We start from the raw sequence: 20595 nt of genomic DNA on the forward strand, positions 1-20595 counted from the left end.
TGTGTTGAGACATGTTCAATGTCTGCTGTGGACTGGACTGCTGAAGCTCATGTCATTGCATTACCACCCTTTGTTCAGAAACCACAAATATCTTTGACAATATTCAGCATGTGAACTACACGAATGGCATGATAAGTGAAGCTATGTAGTACTTTGAGCCAAGAATCACTTCAGGCTGCCCTACATTGATGGCAATATACGTGTTAGATAGTAATGTGGTGAGCACATTCTGACAACCTACAACTGCTGGATGATGTAGCAGACTAATGCTAAATCCACTGCCTTGAGGTGCCATTAGACACAACAATGATCTCAGGTACCATATACTAAGGGAAATCTCAATAGGAACCAATATTTTGGGAAGGTTTCATAGCACTTGACACTGCCTTTCCTTCAGAAAATCCACATGCTACATTTTGGCAGGACAATGTCTATCCACAGGATCTCCAATTGCTCACATAAGACTACTTGTTGAATGTGCTTAGTTTTACTCTCTCATACAGCACCTAAAGCTGCCTGTATGAGGTGATATTAAATTAGTAACTTAAGGAGCAAAGGTAACAACTCACTGATAATAGAGGCAATGTATTGTCAAAAGCTACATAAACCAGACTGAGATTTTACACACACATACATGCATACATGTGCATGTGCACACTCCCCCCCCCCCCCCCCCCCACACACACACACAGACATACACACATGCTGGTGGGTGTGGGTGTGGGTGTGGGTGTAGGTGTGTGTGGGGGAGGGAGGGGGGGAGAATGCACATGTGCCAACACATCTACTTTTCACTGAGTTGTCATCTTTATTCCTTAAATTATTTACATTCCACTAGGGCTTTGCATTACAATTATAGTGTTAGTATCAAAATTTAATGTCTGTTAGTGATGTAATAAACTCAGAACCTTTAAAGAGTAATTACTTACAGCAAAGAGCAGATATTCCTTTGTCTGATACTTGGGTCTCACAGAGGTTTAGTACTTGTAATTTGTGTAAATGTTCTGATATCATCAGCAGACCTGAGTCACCAAACTGTTTGGGAATAAAAACAGTCATTTAATAATTTGATAGCATTATATAGTATTTAACTGTATTTTGTCTGAAACAGAAATAAACCTAGTATTCTGGCTGATTTTGAATATTCCTCTAAGCCAGAATGTATTAATTTACCATCTTGCTATTGCAGTGCTTTTTCCATTGAATGTGAGAAATTTCTGATACTTGGAATCATCCCGTCATGAGTAAAGGCAAGACACACTATTTATTTATTATGACTGTTGTACAAAACTCACCTGTGTGGCCCAGAGGTTGAGGTATCTGAGAGCTGGCAGCTTGATTAGCTGTTCAGCACAGGCACTTGTCACATGTGTAAATGCCAAACTTAGGCATTCAAGGTTTCCGAATGAGCCACAGCTCAACAGCTGAGCAATGTCAGCATCCGTTGACCTGCTTGGTAATGTTAACTTCCTTGGTCCACCTTTTTGTTGCTGTAAATATTCACATTCTCTCAATACTTCATTAGTATAAATTTATCTACTATACGACAACATCATACTTCTTACTAAAATTGATCAACAACAATAAATCCTAATCTTCAGATGAAACAGTTACTGTTGTCAACAACAATGTATATTCAAACACCTGGCAAACAAAAGCTTTGGAAGCAGTGAAACCATCTGAATAGATACATAGGACATGAATGACTTTTTCTTGCTGCGGCTTGTATCATGCTGAGACTGATCCTGTAAACTAAATGAACTGTGACAAAATAATACTGCTAATTTGTCTTATTACTTGAAGCATCCATTAACAATCTCAGACAAGATGGCATTCTGTTTCCAACATTCTGACCCTATTAAAAGTAATATTAAAAGTAATATGACTTACCAATTCTCTCAAATGTTTTTGGCGCTGACAAAGAGCAGCATAGTGCTGTCGACCTGAGGCAGTACTCTGCAAAGTTGTGACGGCTTGCATCCTTTGGTCTTCAGTTTCCAACAACTGCCACTCAAGCATAAGGCAAAGTGCCTCCTGGGCAGGGCCCTGATCACGCAAGGCCAAAAGCAGGCATGCTTCCAGTTGCTTCGCTAATTGTGAAATAAACCTTTTTCGACGGCAGCAGCACTGGAGCAATGTCTGCAACTGCAGTAACACAGAGGCTATTCAGATGCAAATAGAGTTATTATTTGTATAATAAATTAGAAATCAAAGAGTATTAACATATTGAAAGGAGTACAAGACATAGTGCAGGAGAAGAAAGAGAGATTTTATTTCACTTTTACCACATACCATGAGGCACCATAGCTCGCCTTCATCAGTACAGACTGTGTTTGAAGGGCAATAGATATGAAACCAGCCCTCTTTCCCCTCTCGAATTCCAAGAACCATTTGATGAACTTCACATCGGGTATCTGTTCCAATCCTCTTGATGACCGGCATGAAATTCCTGCAATTGGTTTGAAACATTTATAATTCTGGAATATCAGCATGCACCTAAGAACAGATATAAAATTAAAACAATTCTGAATATTTCTGCCAAAGGTGTAAATATCAACTAGTAGAATGAGTGAGAAATTAGAAGTCAAGCAGGAAACATGACGCTTGCGTAGGACCTATCAACATACTGCATCGAAGATATAATAAGAAAAGTATGTTCAGCGTTCTTGTCCGTGGTGTTTAGTTAGGTTCCCATATTGTGAACACAGTGATGCATTATGCATCTGAAAATCTACATGATGTAATGTGGTTATTTTTGGTAAGTGAAGTTACAAAGCAATTTTTAAAGGAAATTCTTTTGCACATGACAGTGTTCGCTGTGAAAGACATGGGCAACAACTGAAGCTGCTGACTCACCTCCATGAGGTGAGGCAGAGTGAAGTGAAGTGACTGCATACATCATGGTTTATCAGGAAGGAACTACCATATAAGTGCACACACATTTGCCTTCTGTTTGTTACTGAGAACTATATAGTTCTACACAACAGGCAGTATTGTGCTGATGTGTGAATGTGTGTGCATTTTTTACCTCAGAAGGAGAACTTTGTTTGAAGGCTTAAACATTTTGGCAGTCATTTTCATTGCACCTGTCTGCAAATCAATACCTCCCATATGTGGTGAGTATCTCCACTGTTTATGTGAGTGTTTTATGAGAAGTAGTAAGTAAGTGATTTTGAGTAATGTATTGCATCATCTGTTTCCGTTAACTTAAAATTTTCTTCTGTTGTACTATTCTGCATCACTCCTTTCATTTTAGAAGATGACAAAAAGTTACAGTCAGCACACTAAGTTGGTAAAAGAGAATAATTATTATGTAATAGCTGAGAAGTGCTAGCATATACACATAAATAACTACACTCCTTTAATTAATATTCAGCATTGTCATATCAGTTATCAACAAAAGCTGAGAAGAGGAAGAGAAAGAAATGCAAGAGAGAAGAGCATGGAAGGGGGAGTGGGGGAGAAAAATTATTTGTAGGAAATCAGCAGAAGAACAAGAAAGACAAACAGAATGAGATGGTGTCAATTTTTTTAAACAGTGCAGTAAGTAACAAGTTGATTGGGTGTGAAAAAGGCTGTATGAAGGATAAATTCTAAAAACATGTTCAAACTGGAATGGTGAAGAGAAAGACAAGGAAGGAGTTTTATCATGTTTTAAGGAAGGAGAAACCTTCACTTATGCCTAAGAATTATTAAAACATGAGGATCAATGAAACAATGCACCATGAACTGTTTAATGAATTGTGTATTTATTGGTCTAGTTTTTATCTTACAAAACAAATTGCACAGATCTTACTGGACTGTTCAAAAGAGCTTAATGCAAATTTAATGTATCCACTTTTGATGGTCAACTTTTGTTACAGTGTGTTCAGCTGATGTTAGATAGGATTTATTGAATTTAATGTCTGATCATTTGAAGCTAATATCATCTGGTTTACAGCTACTACCATCTGGGTCTTTAAGTTCATTTGCATTGAAGAGGTAATTCATTTCATCACTAATAATGATCAAAATTGTTTTTGGTTTATTCTTAGAGTTTTGAATATTTTATGCACAGAGCATAGTTTTTCAATTTTTAATGACATGGTGTTGAATTTCATACCATCCTTTATAGTGTACCTTTAACTCATCATTACAGCTAGTCATCTGCATTGAATGTTAACTCTTTCTTCCTGATATTAGATACTTTGAACTTAGTTATTGACCTCCTTTTCTCTCAGCTTCCACTCTGATTGCCACTGACCTGTTGTAAAGAAAAACTGCATTGATCGTGTTGTAAAAAATACTTTTAGGAAAGAATTACATTTCTCATATACTCTGTGCCCTTGGTAAAATTAATCTCACAAGTCCTGTAAATTCACTCTGGGTATTTGAATGAGTCAGCAGTTATGATTGCATGAAAGTCTGTTTTTCTCTTCTTAGCTAAGCCTGGCTGATGGAGATGATTTATTGTTGCTATTTATTGCTACAATTCATTAGGGGCTCACATATACGTGATGAAAGACAGCTGGATTTAAAAGTAAATTCTTTTTCACTGTCTTGCTGTGTCCTACTCTTGTTGGGATGATATTGTGGTGAACACACTGAAGGTCTTGATGCTCTTGATCAGTACTCCTCAAAATGAAACTGATATCAACACACTGACTTCCCAGTTATTTTACCAAGTCTATGAGTACTCTCTCTAATTACCTAATGAAGTTTGAAATATTTGCAGTTGAGCATTGCACTGTCAGCATTATAATTGTGAAAGTAATACTCATTTGTTTCTGTGTGTGATTATTTCCATGCTGCATGCTAGATTGTATACCTCTTCATAACACAACTTGTTTTGTACCATTGTAGAAAATTATCAAAAGATAATAATTTGCTCCCATTTGAAGTACTTTTCTGACACAGATATTATTTACCTTACCTGGTGAATGGTTCACATCTCAAGGCATCTTCAGGGAAAGGGATGGGCTGCAATAGTTGTGCCAGACCAGGCCTCCAGTCGTCATATTCAGAGCTGTTAAACAATCAGAACCGGAAATTAGTGCTTGCATGGAAAATGTATTTTAGCTAAAGTACTTAAAAATACATTAAATCTTCCACCCAACAGTAAAATTTATAGTTAAATGTGGAAACAGATGGCGGAGAAAGGATGTTTTCATGTGCTAGTTGGAGGGGGGATGTAAGTATATGACACAACAGTAGAACTGTAAGTTTTTCAACCTTACTTCAGCTAACGGAGAATTTGGGTGGACAGTAAAGAAGGACCACCCAGATAATAAGAGACAATCAAGTACATGAGGAGGAGTACATTTATGCCAAAAATTTTGAACTAAAAATCAGCACTTAGGTCTTGAGCAATGGCTATCTGATGACCAACACTCCTGAGTAAGCAGGAGTTTCTTGAGTAAGCAGTGTGGGGACAGTGGAAGCAATGTATCCAGGTGTGTTTATCATGCAGAGTACTGAAAGTAATAGCATCCCAAAGAATAGAAGCATTTTTTTTGGCCTTAATTTTCTGGATTCACAGACTGGCATCATATCGGCAGCCTCAAGTATAGAAAATATTTGTGGACAGTTGCAAAAGGAACAAGATAAGTGGCAGGAAATTTAGAGGAGGAGACTAGTTTAACAAAATTTCTAAATTGCAAAAACATTCAAAGTACACACTTACTTTTTTCATTCCCATTTTTTTTCATTAATCACACAGACTCACAGATAATTACACAGCAAGACTTACAAATACTTACACAGCGAGAAAGATGGCAAGGCAGCAGGTAAGTTGTTGATCATCAGCTGGTTGTGGTACGCCATTACGGCGAGCCTCAAAGTGGGCAAAAACTGCAGCCAGGCACACGGATACAAGATTAGGCAGCACACGAGGATGTGGACAGCCAGAATTTGCCCCATGTACACTGCAACACATCCATTATGGAACTCAAAATTTTATAGCAACAGTTGATACTGTTTTGCATGAAATGAATCCTACAGAGTAGCATGAAGGAAACTACAGAAGGATTGGTTTGTGGCATCAGTGAATGAATGTTTCTTTTAAATACATTTTTTCTGTACAGTGAATATTAATTATTAATTATCCAGGTTCTAGTCATCCTTGCTTCTTCCCATACCACTGGCATATTTTTATTAAATAACTTTCAAATGGCTGTCACATAGCACAATACTGTAAATTTTGCTGATTATCTCCCACATTGTGTCCTGTCAGGCAGTAACCATTACTTGCTATATAATCACAATGAATTTCAAAGAAGCACTACTTCTCCAGATGTCACATGTGCTACATGTATTTGAAATGCCAACATCAGAGGAAAAAATGAAATACAGAATTTGAGTGTGGTGTCTTTCTACTTCTACATACATTACAAACTACTGCAAAATGCATGGCAGAGAGCACTTCCCATTTTACAATGTGTTAATGTTTCTTCTGGCTGCATTTGCATATGGAGCATGGAAAGAATGACTGCTTAAATGCTCTGTGCATTTTGTAATTAGTTTATATTGTCTTCATGGTCAATATGGAAACAATATACAAGAGGTTGAATTGTACATCCAGATTCTTCATTATATACTGGTTCTTGACACCATCTAAGTAGGCTTTTGCAGGATAATTGACATAGTATCTACAAACAACAGCCAATTCAGGTTTTACAGCAGCTCCATGATGCTCTCTCACGAGTCAAAACAAACCTGTAATCAGCTGTGCTGCCTGTCCTTGAATATGTTTGGTATCTTGATAGTCATATTTGGTACAGGTCCCACATACTTACCAATATCTTAAGATCTATATATACATAGATACTCTGTAATCCACAATACAGTGCATGGCAGGGGATACCCCATACCGCTATTAGTGATTTCGTTTCCTATTTCACTTGCAAATAGAGTGAGGAAAAAACAACTGTATATAATACACCTCCTTATGAGCCAAAATTCCTCATATATTGTCTTAGTGCTCCTTATGTGCATTGTATGTTGGAGGCAGTAGATTTGCTCTGCAGTCAGCTTCAAATGACAGTTCTCTAAATTTTCTGAATAGTATTCCGCAAAAGGTACATCACCTTCCCTCCCGGGATTTCCATTAGAGTTTCCGAAGCACATCCATAACATTTGCATGTTGTTCAAACCTATCGGTAATAAATCTAGCAGCTGCCTCTGAACTGTTTCAATGTCTTCCTTTAATCTGACATGGTATGGATCCCAAACACTCAGGCAGTTCTCAAGAATAGGCCACACTAGCATCCTAGGCACAATATCCTCACAATGAACTACACTTTGCTCTAATTCTCTCAATAATGGGGAGCTTAAGTAAATCTTAAGGAAATCTCCTTTGTAGACTGACTGTATTTTCCCAAGGAACCAAAGCCTACAACCTGCTTTACCCTTGACTAAATCTATGTGGTCATCCTTTTTCAGGATCATACAAATTGTTACATCCAGGCATTTGCTTGAGTTGGCAGATTCCAACTGTGATTCTCTGAGGTTGTAGTCATAGAATATTTAGTTTGTAAAATGCATATTTTTACATATATGTATATTTAAGGTAATTTGTCTATTTTTGCACAACATTGAAATACACTGAGAAACAAAAAATGATGCACCATTAAAAAATTATCCTGATGGAATGGGAAACATTACGTGTGATATAAATATACAGAGAAACAAATGATTATAATTAGGGAGAAATTCAATGATTTGTTTGAGAGAAAGCGATTCACAAATTGAACCAGTCAGTAATGCATTGGTGCGCCTCTGGGCCTTATGTTTATTATTGATTGACAGATTTGTCAGAAGTCCTCCAAATTCTGTCCAATTAGCGCATTAGATCATCAAAATATTGAGCTTGTTAGAGGGTCCTGCCCATAATGCTCCAAACCTTCTCAACTGGGGAGAGTTCCGACAACCTTGCTAGCGAAGGCTGGGTTTGACAAGCACTAAGATAAGCAGTAGAACTCTTGCTGCATGGGGGCAGACATTATATTGCTGAAATTTAAGCTCAGGATGGCTTGGGATGACGGGCAACAAATTGAAACATAGAATATTGTCAACATACTGCTCTGCTGTAAGAGTGCCGCGAATGATTACCAAATGTGTCCTGCCATGAAATGAAATGGCACCCCAGACCGTCACTCCTGGATGTCACCCCTTACAGTGGTCAACAGTCTGACTGGTATCACACCATTGCGCGTGGCACCTCCAGACACGTCTTTGCTGGTCATTGAGACTCAGTTCGAAGCAGGACTCATCATTGAAGACACTTTTACTCCAGTCAATGAGATTCAAGGCCAAAGATGTGTTTGGGGATGCCCTGCACAGCTATGGGATACAAAGCTGTCATCCACCAAATGTGCTGACAAAGAGGGGTGAAGGTCTGGAACGCCATATCATTTCATAGCAGGACCCCTTTAGTTGTCATCCACAGCTCGCTTACAGCATAGCAGTATACAGAAGATTTTCTGTGCCCCAGTTTGATGCCTGTAAGGGCAACTCAACCAGAGATTACATTTCAGCAAGATAAAGCCAGCTTGCACACAGCAAGAGTTTCTACTGCTTGTCTTCGTGCATGTCAAACCCCAACTTGGCCAGCAGAGTCACCGGATCTCTCCTCAATAGAGGCTCGGAGCATTTTGGGCAGGAACCTCCAACTAGCTTTGGTTTTTGACAATCTAATGCGCCAGTTGGACAGAATTAGGCATGATATTCCTCAGAAGGACATACAACAAATACATCAATTAATGCCAAGCTGTGTAATGGCTTGCATAAGGGCCAGAGATGGACTAGTGCATCACTGACTTGCTCAATTTGTGAATCAGTTTCTCTTGAATAATCCATGACATTTTTCTGAAATTGTAATCTTTTGTTTACCTTTACATGCACATGAATCTACAGATTTCCTTTGTGGTGCATCATTTTTTCCATCTTAGAGTATATTAGCAGTATTCCCTTAATGAATTCTTTAATGTAAACATTTCTACGTTGTAAGTTACATACAACACATTGTACTTGTAATATCTGCTATTATCACTTTGTAACGGAACACGATAACCTACTTTGGCACAGAAATTTGCATCAGGCCAATGATATACTTCAGTTCTATCAAATTTGTAGCTTGTAATGTGCAATTATTATAATTTAATATTTATTGTTTTACATATCTGATCCTTTTTGGAACCTAAGCTTATAATTGTTAGCATATTTTGTTCCTATACACATATTACAATTTTTATCTATTAGCATATGTGAGTCTCCTGCCCTCATGTATAATTATGACTCGTTCCATACCCTTGCAATCTTCATGTGAACTGGACCAACAGTATACAAATCAATAATTAATAAATCAATAATTTTTTGAAAGATCTACCTGTCATTGGACTGTTAATGCCAGTGGCTGCTTAGACACAGTGTAGCAAAGTTTAAAAACCTAACTGTTTGTCCTGCTAATTTTCTGATACTTGCTACTCGTGCTTTTATTGTGCTTTAATCTGTTGTAGTTGTAACACTTGATAATAGGTTAAGGTCGAAATCTAGATTGTGAAATAAACCTGTTCTATAGTCAAATGGCAGATATATATCTTTCAAAAAAAGAAATATATATTACTGTGGCTACATACAAAAGTAAAATTATTAAATAAATAAATGTCTGACTAGATATTTATACAGATTTTTTTCAGATAGATAATTGTATCACCTGCAGAAAGTGTGATGTTGCCGTTAAAATACAAAGCAAACAGCAAGAGTTCCACTACATTTTCAGAGAGAACACATTTGATAATGACTCTCCATCCACGGTGACATTCTGCATCTTCCCTCAATCTAGTCAGAAATTTTGTTTGCTGCCCCATATGATCAGATTTTTATTGATCAACATTGGTATGGCACCAAGTCAAAATCAAGAAATGTTGCATCCACAAGGCTGCCTTGACCTATGGCCTTCACAGTGCCATGTGAGAAAAGCTTCAATTGGGTTTCGCAGGAGGGATGTTTCCGGAATTCACGGTGGTAGGCATTGGGCATAGAGTACATTTCAGGTTTCTAGAACAGATTGGCATCTATGAGATTAGTTCATTGTTCTGTGGATCATTTCCATCACCAGTCTTGTATATGGGTGTGACATCTGCTTTCTTTCACTTATCGAAGCCCTCATTAGGTATTACTATTGTAACAGGTCACACAGTGTATCTGTAATGAACAATAAGCGGCAAAATGAATTGGAGCACATGTAAATTTGGTTCTAGTCAAAACAAATGGAAGGTTTTCATTTCTTTGCACAGTGCAACTTTTCTATGGAAGACTTGGCATGTAAACATATATGTTGCACTGAATTCTGTGCAAATGGTTGGGTCGCAACCAGTCTCGTATAAAGCAAAATATTCAACCCTCGTAGAAAAAAAAAGAAAGAAAAAAAAAGACAGGCGAAAAAGTTTGGAGAGTGAATTAATAAAAAAAGTTGAGTAACGTTAAGACGACGGTTTTAAAGTTTTAGGTGTTCAGCATTATCTCCCTGCCATTTGAGAACAATGCACAGAACGTTCACAACCATGTGAAACTATCAGAAAAGACCTTTTTTCGGATGTTGTTCAACTTGCTGTTAGGTAATCAAAGTGTTGACCCTTCGCGTAAATTTCTGCACTTTTCCATTTCGTGGTTGGTTCGCACTGATAACACCAAGTCTAATCACTCATTATGATTGTTTTTCCAGAAACAAAGTGTCCTCATTTTGCACTTTCATTACCTTGTCGTTTTTGTTCAGGAGTCAAGGTGTACGGGAGAAACTATGCACACAGTTTTCTCGAACGCTTGATTTACACTGAAGCGCTAAAGAAACTGGTATAGGTATGCGTATTCAAATATAGAGATACGTAAACAGGCAGAATACGGCACTGAGGTCCGCAACGCCTATACAATACAATAAGTATGTCGCGCAGTTGTTAGATCGATTACTCCTGCTACAAGATTTCAGTGAATTTGAACGTGGTGGTATAGCCGGTACACGGGCATCGAGGTAGCGATGAAGTTGGGTATTCTCCTGTACGACCATTTCACGAGTGTACCCTGAATATCAGGAATACCGTAAAACATCAAATCTCGACATCGTTGCGGCCGGAAAAATATTCTGAAAGTAATGGACCAACAACGTGTGAAGAGAATCATTCAATGTGACAGAAGTGCTACCCTTCCGCAAATTGCTGCAATTTCAATGCTGAGCCATCAACAAGTGTCGGTGGGCGAACCATTCAACAAAACACATCGTCATGGGCTTTCGGAGCTGAAGGCCCACTCGTGTACTGTTGACTGCACGACACAAAGCTTTACGCCTCGCCTGGACCCGTCAACACTGACACTGGACTGTTGATGACTGGAAACATGTTGCCTTGTCGGACAAGTATCGTTTCAAACTGTATCGAGTGGATGGCCGTGTACGGGTGTAGACACAACCTCATGAATCCGTGTACCCCGCATGGCAGTAAGGGACTGTTTAAGATGGTGGAGGTTCTGTAGTGGTGTGGGGCATGTGCCGTTCGAGTGATATGGGGCTCCTGACACATCTAGTTACGGCTCTGACAGAGGACACGTACATAAGCATCCTGTCTGATCACCTGTATTCATTCATGTCCATTGTACATTCCGACAATTCCAGTAGGACAGTGCAACACCCCACACGCCCAGAATTGCTACAGAGTGGCTCCAGGAACTCTCTTCTGATGTTAACACTTCCGTCAGCCCCCAAACTCCCCAGACATGAATATTATTGAGCATATCTTGCAACGTACTGTTCAGAAGAGATCTCCATCCCCTCGTATTCTTGCCGAATTATGGACAACCCTACAGGATTCATGGAGTCAGTTCCTTTCAGTATTACTTCATACATTAGTCGAGTCTATGCCACGTCGTGCCGCACTTCTGCGTTCTCGTAGAGGCCCTACACGATATTAGACAAGTGTACCAGTTTCTTTGGATCGTCAGTCTAGAAATATTATTCTATTGTGATTTGTGACAACAAGTTGACACACTACGATCGCTCGTCCACTGCTTACAATTGACTGATCGAATGCACATAATGTTGTTTACAGTTGTTAGTTCAAGCTGCCACCGCAGTTGCTGGGCTGATATTGCTTACATGCCGGGAATAAAGTCAGTCCGAAACTTCCCGGGTGGACGGTGTTCGCATAGCAGAATTACAGAAGCATCTAACGTTCTGAATTGCCAGGTTGCCTCCATAAATTTTACGCCCGTAATTCTTAGAAATAATTTTCTGCGAAAATCCTGCACACTTTACGAAATGGACGTAGTCGGCGTTCAGGAAATGATCAAAACAAACCATGACCTTGCACAATGAACATCGAATGAAAATTGGCGCGCTACATGATCACGATGGTTCTCACCATCAGGATCCAAGGCGAACTTCTTACAAGTTACAAACTATGGGGGACCTCCAGCTAGGTATTCACTATTAAAAAATGCTGATAGAATCATACAAGTGTAACAGGCTGGTGAGAACAGATAGAATGCAACCACACACGAAAGTTTGCCGTGGAGCTTATCTGAAACTGGCTATCCTTCAAGGTGTTGCTGCAGATAATGCTATAATATGTTATATTGGCGTGGAACAATCGAACACCATGTGGCTGAATTTGTCCAGTGATCCAGTGTAACTACAATGTTACACACATTTCAGGATGTATAGTTTGCTCTAAAGGAGAATTATTTTTATATGCAGACCAGAAATCAAGAACAAGCACGTTATTTTGACCAGGTACTGGCCAAAAGCAGTGCCCAAACCATGGTTGTAGTTCTCTTACACCCATTTTCCCACTTTTGCTTGCTGTGAGGAAATATTCCCTACTGCCCTTGCAACATCACGCACACGAGAAAGAATCGTAGGTGGCAGAGTATCTCCAACTTCTTACAGAAAAGTAAAAAACTTTCTAGTCAATTTACCATCCAGGTTAACTGTCGGCATAATAGTATACCAATGCGTTAAGGCACTGATGTTAGTTGATCTTGATACAACTCTCTTGGTACCTCTAATTTACAGGGTTTCTTTCACATGCACGTCCTCTTCAAATCCACTTTGGTCGGAATTGAAACGATATTTCTTACTGAACGATGGGATAAGTTTTATTATCTCATCTACAAATTTTCGGGGCCGATTCCTCAGGTCACTGTGCAGCAGCAAGTTGATGCTTTATTTGAAATTTCGTTATCTTATGTCTTCCAATTCTGTAGCACTGTTTGAAGCTGCGCAAACGACTACTGCTTCCCTTGTAACCACTGTAATCTACACTATGTGATCAAAAGTATCCGGACACCCCCCAAAACATACGTTTTTCATGTTAGGTGCATTGTGCTGCCACCTACTGCCAGGTACCCCATATCAGCGACCTCAGTAGTCATTAGACATCGTGAGAGATCAGAATGGGGTGTTCTGCGGATCTCACAACCTTCGAACGTGGTCAGGTGATTGGGTGTCACTTGTGTCATACGTCTGTACGCGCGATTTCCACACTCCTGAACATCCCTGGGTCCACTGTTTGCGATGTGATAGTGAAGAGGAGACGTGAAGGGAGACGGACAGCACAAAAGCGTACAGGCCGACCTCGACTGTTGACTGACAGAGACCGCTGACAGTCGAAGAGGGTCATAACGTGTAATAGGCATGCATCTATCCAGACCATCACACAGGAACCAATATGCATCAGGATCCACTGCAACTACTATGATAGTTAGGCGGGATGTGACAAAACTTGGATTTCATGGTCGAGCGGCTGTTCATAAACCACACATTGCGCTGGTAAATGCCAAAAGATGCCTCGCTAGGTGTATGAGCATAAACATTGGACAATTGAACAGTGGAAAACCGTTGTGTGGAGTGACGAATCATGGTACACAATGTGGCGATCCGATGACAGAGTGTGGGTGTGGTGAACGCCCGGTGAACGTCATCTGCCAGCGTGTGTAGTGCCAACAGTAAAAGTCGGAGGCGGTGGTGTTACGGTATGGTCGTGCTTTTCATGGAGGGGCGCTTGCACCCCTTGTTGTTTTGCGTGGCACTATCAGAGCACAAGCCTACATTGATGTTTTAAGCACCTTCTTGCTTCCCAATGTTGAAGAGAAATTCGAAGATGGCGATTGCATCTTTCAACATGATCGAGCACCTGTTCATAATGCACGGCCTGTGGCGGAGTGGTTACACGACAATAGCAACCCTGTAATGGAATGGCCTGCACAGAATCCTGACCTGAATCCTATAGAACGTCTTTGGGATGTATTGGAGCGCCGTCTTCGTGCCAGGCCTCATCGACCGACATCGATATCTCTCCTCAGTGCAGCACTCCGTGAAGAATGTGCTGCCATTTCCCAAGAAACCTTCCAGCACCTGCTTGAGCGTATGCCTGCGAGAATGGAAGTTGTCATCAAGGCTAAGGTTGAGCCAACACCGTACTGAATTCCAGCATTGCCGATTGAGGGCGTCACGAACTTGTAAGTCATTTTCAGCCAGGTGTCCGGATACTTTTGATCACACAGTGTAGGACGTGCGCAGTTTGATGTGCATTACCTAATAGGTCACTATGATAGTGACCTGTTTCAGTATGACTTCCACTTGTTAAGCACGTATCGTCATCATTGTACTCTTCATGCACAATGTCCGCACACTCGAGTTTATACGACACTATATATTCCACTGACTCATCTTGCAGAAACTCTAATATTTGATCTGACACATCTTTCGCACTCTGCGAAATTCCTTGGGCCCTTTTCTGACCAAATGTCAACTCCGGCAACTGTTGTAGATATAATGCAATGTTTGCTTTGTTTATCGTTGCGATTGCTCTGCACTGTATCAAAACTACGAGCACTCTAGCACTATTGAGTGTTAATCGTCGACTAAGCAGTTCAACTGCTCTCTGTAGCCTCATGCTGTGCTCACCATTGGGTACCTGCAGTACAGCCCCCTGTTGCCATTAGCAACCAGTATTTTGGTTGCATGGCAGACAATATGTGGGTCGTCGAATGCCGTAAACATCATTGTCCGTTTGCGACCTTGCACTCAAAGGGTTCATTATATGTAAAACGAGAAAAATATTTTATTACAGTCCGTGAAAAATCATCGGACATGGATTTCACAGCTAGATCCCCGCTGCAGGTGTTACCATCATGGTTAAGATAAGCGCTTTCCCTTTTAATCTGAAGCAGATAAGAGTTTTTTAAATAAAATTTCGTCTGAACAAATTTCTTCACGATATGCTTAATTTCGTTTATTACAGCTTCAAACTTTTCCAGAGGAGAAATTTAATGGTAATGCCTATTGAATGTTTTCGGTTGGGTTTCTACGAAATTGTAAAGTTTCTTCCCTAAGATTACGTGATCCTCTGCTACTGTTCTGCCCCAGAGGCTGACAATCCTTGTGTATGCCAGGTTATTGAAGGAAGTATCAGTTCAGGTTTGGACGAGAAACGTATACTTCATACGAGTCAAATCCGACTCTCGAATTGGGCAATCTCGGAAGGGCAGCCGCTGTGTGCCGAAAGAGACTTCCTCGAGTAAGTCGTCCCCGGCTATCTCAAACGTAGGCGTCAGACACTAGTTTGCTCTTAGATGTGTTCTGTGCGCACGGCCACCGAAGCGAAGACGCCAGTCGACAAGAAGCGGGCAGGTTTTCCTCTTTCCTCAACGCCTCAGTGCCTCCCAGCCTTCAGTGCCTGCAGGCAACTATCAGGCGGAAGCCAACTCACTGCCGAAACGGAGCGTGGTGGATACCACAAAGCGCCACTTGGGGTCGCTACGTATGTGAGCGTTTCTGTCCCCGTTAGCTTAGATCACATCATAATTCAAACATAATTATGTAGAAGCTATATGCCAGGCTGATGCTATGTTTCCTATAGTCTTCGCTTTGAATAAAAATATTTAGCATAGATTTCGGCTCTACAGCCAGTCATGAAGAACGCAAAAAGTAATTATAGTATCCAGTAGCTGTAAGAGACCACGGAAGACTTCCTTTACATCTGCATGTACGGTCTGCAAACCACTTAAGTGCACGGCAAAGGGTATTAACCGTGGCACCAAATGTTAAGGTTTCCTCCCGTTCCAATCCCTTACGGAGCGCGGGAATAACGACTGCTAAATGCCCCTGTGCGTGCTACATTTAGTCTAATTTTGTCTTTACGGTCTCTTCGGGAGCGGAATGAATGGGGTTGTAGGGTATTCCTAGATTCCTCATTTAAAGCTGGTTCTTGAAACTTTGTAGGTATGCTTTCTCGGGATAGTTTGCATCTGTCTTCAAGCATCTGCTAGTTCAGTCTCTTCAGAATCTTTGTGACACACTCCCACGAGTTATGCAAACCAGTGGTCTGACCGGATTTTGCACTCTGTTGCGGAGTGTGCTCTGATGTGAAACTTCCTGTCAGATCAGAACTGTGTGCCGGACCTAGACACGAAAGCAGGACTTTGTTTTTCGAACCTGTGGCCATTCGTACTGCGCTTCTTTGAATACGCTCAAAATCTCCTGTTAGTCTTATCTGGTATGGGTCGCACACACTCGAGCAGTATTGTAATGCAGGTCATACGAGTGTATTTTAAGCAGTTTCCTTTCTACAGTGACTGCATTTTCCCAGTATCTTATAAATGAACCGAAGCTTGCCACCTGCCTTACCTACGATACTTTTCTTCTTTTTTTTCTCTCAAAAATTATTTATCAATAGTGACTGTATAATTTTTCATCTACATCCATATATATATACTCCGCTACCAACCAAGTGGTGTGTGGCTGAGGGCCCAATTCGCGCCAAAGTCATATTCTCCCCCCCCCCCCCCACCCTGTTCCACTCGCGGATTGCGCGAGGGAAAAACGACTGCCTGAACGTCTCAGTACGAGCTCTTATTTCCCTTATCTTTGAATGATGGTCATTACGCGATTTGAAAGTTTGTGGTGATAATATGTGCTCTACATCCTCGGTGAAAATTGGATTTCGGAATTTAGTGAGCAGCCCCTTCCGTTTAGCGCGTCATCTATCTGCAAGTGTGTCCCACTTCAAACTTTCTATGAGATTTGTAACGCTCTCGCGATGGCTAAATGTACCAGTCACGAATCTTGCCGCTCTTCTTTGGACCTTCTCAATCTCTTGAATCAGACCCAACTGGTAAGGGTCCCACACAGACGAACAGTACTCTAAGACTGGACGAACTAACGCATTGTACGCTATTTCCTTTGTTGAAGTACTACATCGCTTCAGGATTCTACCAATAACCGCAATCTAGAGTTCGCCTTACCCGTTACTTGTGTAATCTGATCATTCCATTTGAGATCATTTCGAATAGTCACACCCAGATACTCGACTGATGTTACCGCTTCCAAAGACTGATCATTTATTTTGTACTCATAATTAATGGGGATTTTCGCCTTGTAATACGCACTAGGTTACACCTACCAATATTGAGAGATAACTGCCAGTCATTACACCACGCATTTATTTTCTGCAAATTCTCATTCATTTGCTCACAACTTTCTTGTGATACTACTTTCCTGTAGGCTACAGCATCATCAGCAAACAGTCTAAGGCCGCCGTCAATACCATCAACCAGATCGTTTATTAAATCGTAAAAAAAACTTTTGTTACTTTTGTTTCTGTTGAAGTTACCCAGTTCGGGACGACATACTGCTAAAAAGTGCTCAGAAAACTTTCTATCCAACCGCATATGTCATTGGATAGACCGTAAGCGCGCACTTTTTGTAGCAAGCGACAGTGCGGAACTAAGTCGAACGCCTTTCGAAAGCGAGAAATATGACATCAACCTGGGAGCCGGTATCTAGAGTCTGTTGTAATATCATGCACAAAGAGGGCCAGCTGTGTCTCGCATGACCACTATTTCCTAAAACCGTGCTGGTTTCTGCAGATGAGCTTCTCAGAGTCTAGAAAGGTCATTATGTCTGAACACAAAATATGTTCCATAATTCTACAACAAATCAAATTTTTGCAACATAATCAGACGCATTCACATCAAGCAGCACACAAAAATGCCTATTGCTATCGGCACATTTTACCAGGTCTCTCTTCTGTGGGTCGCCAGATATTTGTAATTTCGTTTTTGCAACGTGTAATTGGAGTCAAGCCCAAACAGATCCTATTCATCAAGTCTTTCATACGACGCTCAGCTCCGACAGAGTCTGCTTGTTTCCGATGGCAAACAAAATGAATTTTGCAATGGATTTTTATGTGCCCATTCGATAGAGCGGCCCCAAATTAGTCTAGTGCGATATTGCTTTTCTGGATGTGTATCAACAGGAACAGGAAAACACCAAAAATAATCAGCGACCGAGCCGTGCTTCTTCAGAAGCCGTCAGTGCGGCCCACGGCGCTGTTGTCGATGTTGGAGCATTTCCGGTAACACACTTACTATTTACGATAATGCACAGCGTTGAAGGAATATCGCACTACACTAATCAGAGACCGCTCTGTCGAAAGGACATGTAATATTCCACTTTAAAAATCATTTTTTGTCTGTAACGGGAAACAAACCGACATTTTCCATTGACTCTGGGCGTCGCATGACGGACACGATGATCAGCATTTGTTTGAGGTGACTCCAGCTACATTTTGTAAGAATGAAATTTCAAATGTCTGCCGAAACACCAGAGAAAATGTTCCTGACGACCGTTAGTAGAGACACCCTGTACGAGTTTCACATTCTGTTACCACAGTAATTGACATTTACTTTTACTTTTAGAGGCTGGAGCTACAGGAGTATCGCTACCAGCAGTTTCATCGTCATCTCATTTTGTTTCTTCAGTGCCATCAGCCAAGATGAAAGCTGCTTCAATGGCCTGCTGCGCTGGCGTCATCAGTTTCTTCCTCCGCAATCTCTCCTCGTTTTTCTGGGTTTAGAGTGTAATGTTGAAAAACATGGTCGCTTGCCCACTTTACACTGTCAGAGTGTAATGTTGAAAAACATGGTCGCTTGCCCACTTTCCACTGTCAGTGAATGCATGTTCAAAACAATCAATGCCGCTGGCTATGCGGTAAAACTTAGAAAAGTGGCTATCTCAGCTGTGTCGTCCATTTCAGACGCTTCATTTGTTTTCCTTCAAAGCTTGTCTTTGTACGTAGTGTGTGCCTACTAGCAAGGTCACACGCACAAAATTCACCAGAAGAAAGCCACAAGCAGCAGGCAACCAAATAAAAACTGCAGCAGCGTGATCATTCCACTTCATTTTCGTGCAAATTGTTAAAAGGAATTTTCACCCCAAGTGGAAATAAAAAGTGTAAACTAATGCAAACACCAACAAATGTGTATCTCAACGTGAACAGACGTCTGATGATGAATCTGTCGGTTCAAAACTGGTTAAGTGCCTTGTTTATGTGAATAAGTAGCATTATTATAAGGGGCTGGTTGCTGTTTTCTTCTTTTTAAGAATCAACCTGTACGTTTTTTCGTTTTGCAAAGAGTATAATTTTACTTTTCTGTATATTTAAAGCAAGGTACGGGTTAGACGGATAAAATGCTTTTAGGGAGGGGGGGGGGGGGCTGTAGTAGTAGTAGTAGTAGTAGTAGTTTTATTCATCCGTAGATCTCTTTCTACAAGGATATAGGACATGTCAAAGTATTTACAAGCTTAGATCAATTTACAATAAGCTAATTCGTATACACATATATTTACAGACTTCTAGTTAGAGACAATCATTAGATTTTACTCCTGGTATACAATAATTTATTTACAAATAACTCATTAAATAATGTAATGCCACACTATTCACTCATATTTCACTATCAGTCACTGCACACACTATACACACATTGTTTCATAACACTTCACTCACTACACACACACACACACACACACACACACACACACACACACACACACACACACACACACACAGGTGATCCTTGGGCCATTTTCTGTACTGCAAGTTCCCATTTGCTATCCTGAAAAACTGAGTCAGCATCCCTTCATAATGAGTGAGATGTTGAGCTCAGAAAGAGGAAGAGGTGTTAGTATTGTGCTATGCATAGCTTGAGGGGAGAGTGTCTCTAGAAAGGAAAAAAGAAGAAAAATAATAAAGTGAAGGTGTTATGTGGAATATTGGATGTTTTATAATCATCATTATTATTATTATTTGTTGGTATAAAATTTTTTTATCAAACCCCTACTCTGCTTTATCTAAGTAATCCTTCAATGTATAAAATGTATTGCATAACAGGTACTTTTTAGCTGCCTTCTTAAATAAGTGTATTTTTGAAATTTCTTTAATCTCTTTTGGTAATTTATTGTACAGTTTTGTTCCTTGGTAGAAAATGCTGTTTTGAGTTTTATGTTTATTTTTTCTTGGTAAATGTAAGTTGAGTCTATCTCTTGTTGCATGGTCATGGACAGAGCTGTTTGTGCAGTAATTGCCAATGTTACTTTTGATGTGTACAACTGACTGGTAAATGTGTTCACATGGAGCAGTTAAAATTCCCAGTGTTTTGAACAGATCTTTACAATGAGCTCGACTACTATTTCTGGTTATTATTCTCATGGCTCTTTTCTGGAGTTTGAAAATTGTGTTCATATTTTGTGGATTTGTTCCCCAAAAAAGAATGCCATAGCTAAGA

At 40.3% G+C, this 20595-nt stretch overlaps 1 protein-coding gene across 1 annotated transcript in view; it reads right to left on the minus strand.

Moving 5' to 3' along the window:
• Positions 1-20595, minus strand: part of LOC126273015 (C-Maf-inducing protein-like) — an 879384-nt gene that overhangs the window by 12625 nt on the left and 846164 nt on the right. The window contains exons 8-13 of the mRNA XM_049976389.1: positions 5739-5903; positions 4913-5005; positions 2293-2449; positions 1891-2145; positions 1296-1490; positions 930-1035 (exon numbers count right to left, since the gene is read on the minus strand). Coding sequence (XP_049832346.1) covers positions 930-1035; positions 1296-1490; positions 1891-2145; positions 2293-2449; positions 4913-5005; positions 5739-5903 — 971 coding nt within the window. The remainder of the gene's footprint in view (positions 1-929; positions 1036-1295; positions 1491-1890; positions 2146-2292; positions 2450-4912; positions 5006-5738; positions 5904-20595) is intronic.

Source organism: Schistocerca gregaria, chromosome 5, assembly GCF_023897955.1.
Source record: "Schistocerca gregaria isolate iqSchGreg1 chromosome 5, iqSchGreg1.2, whole genome shotgun sequence".
Taxonomy (NCBI): Eukaryota; Metazoa; Arthropoda; class Insecta; order Orthoptera; family Acrididae; genus Schistocerca; species Schistocerca gregaria.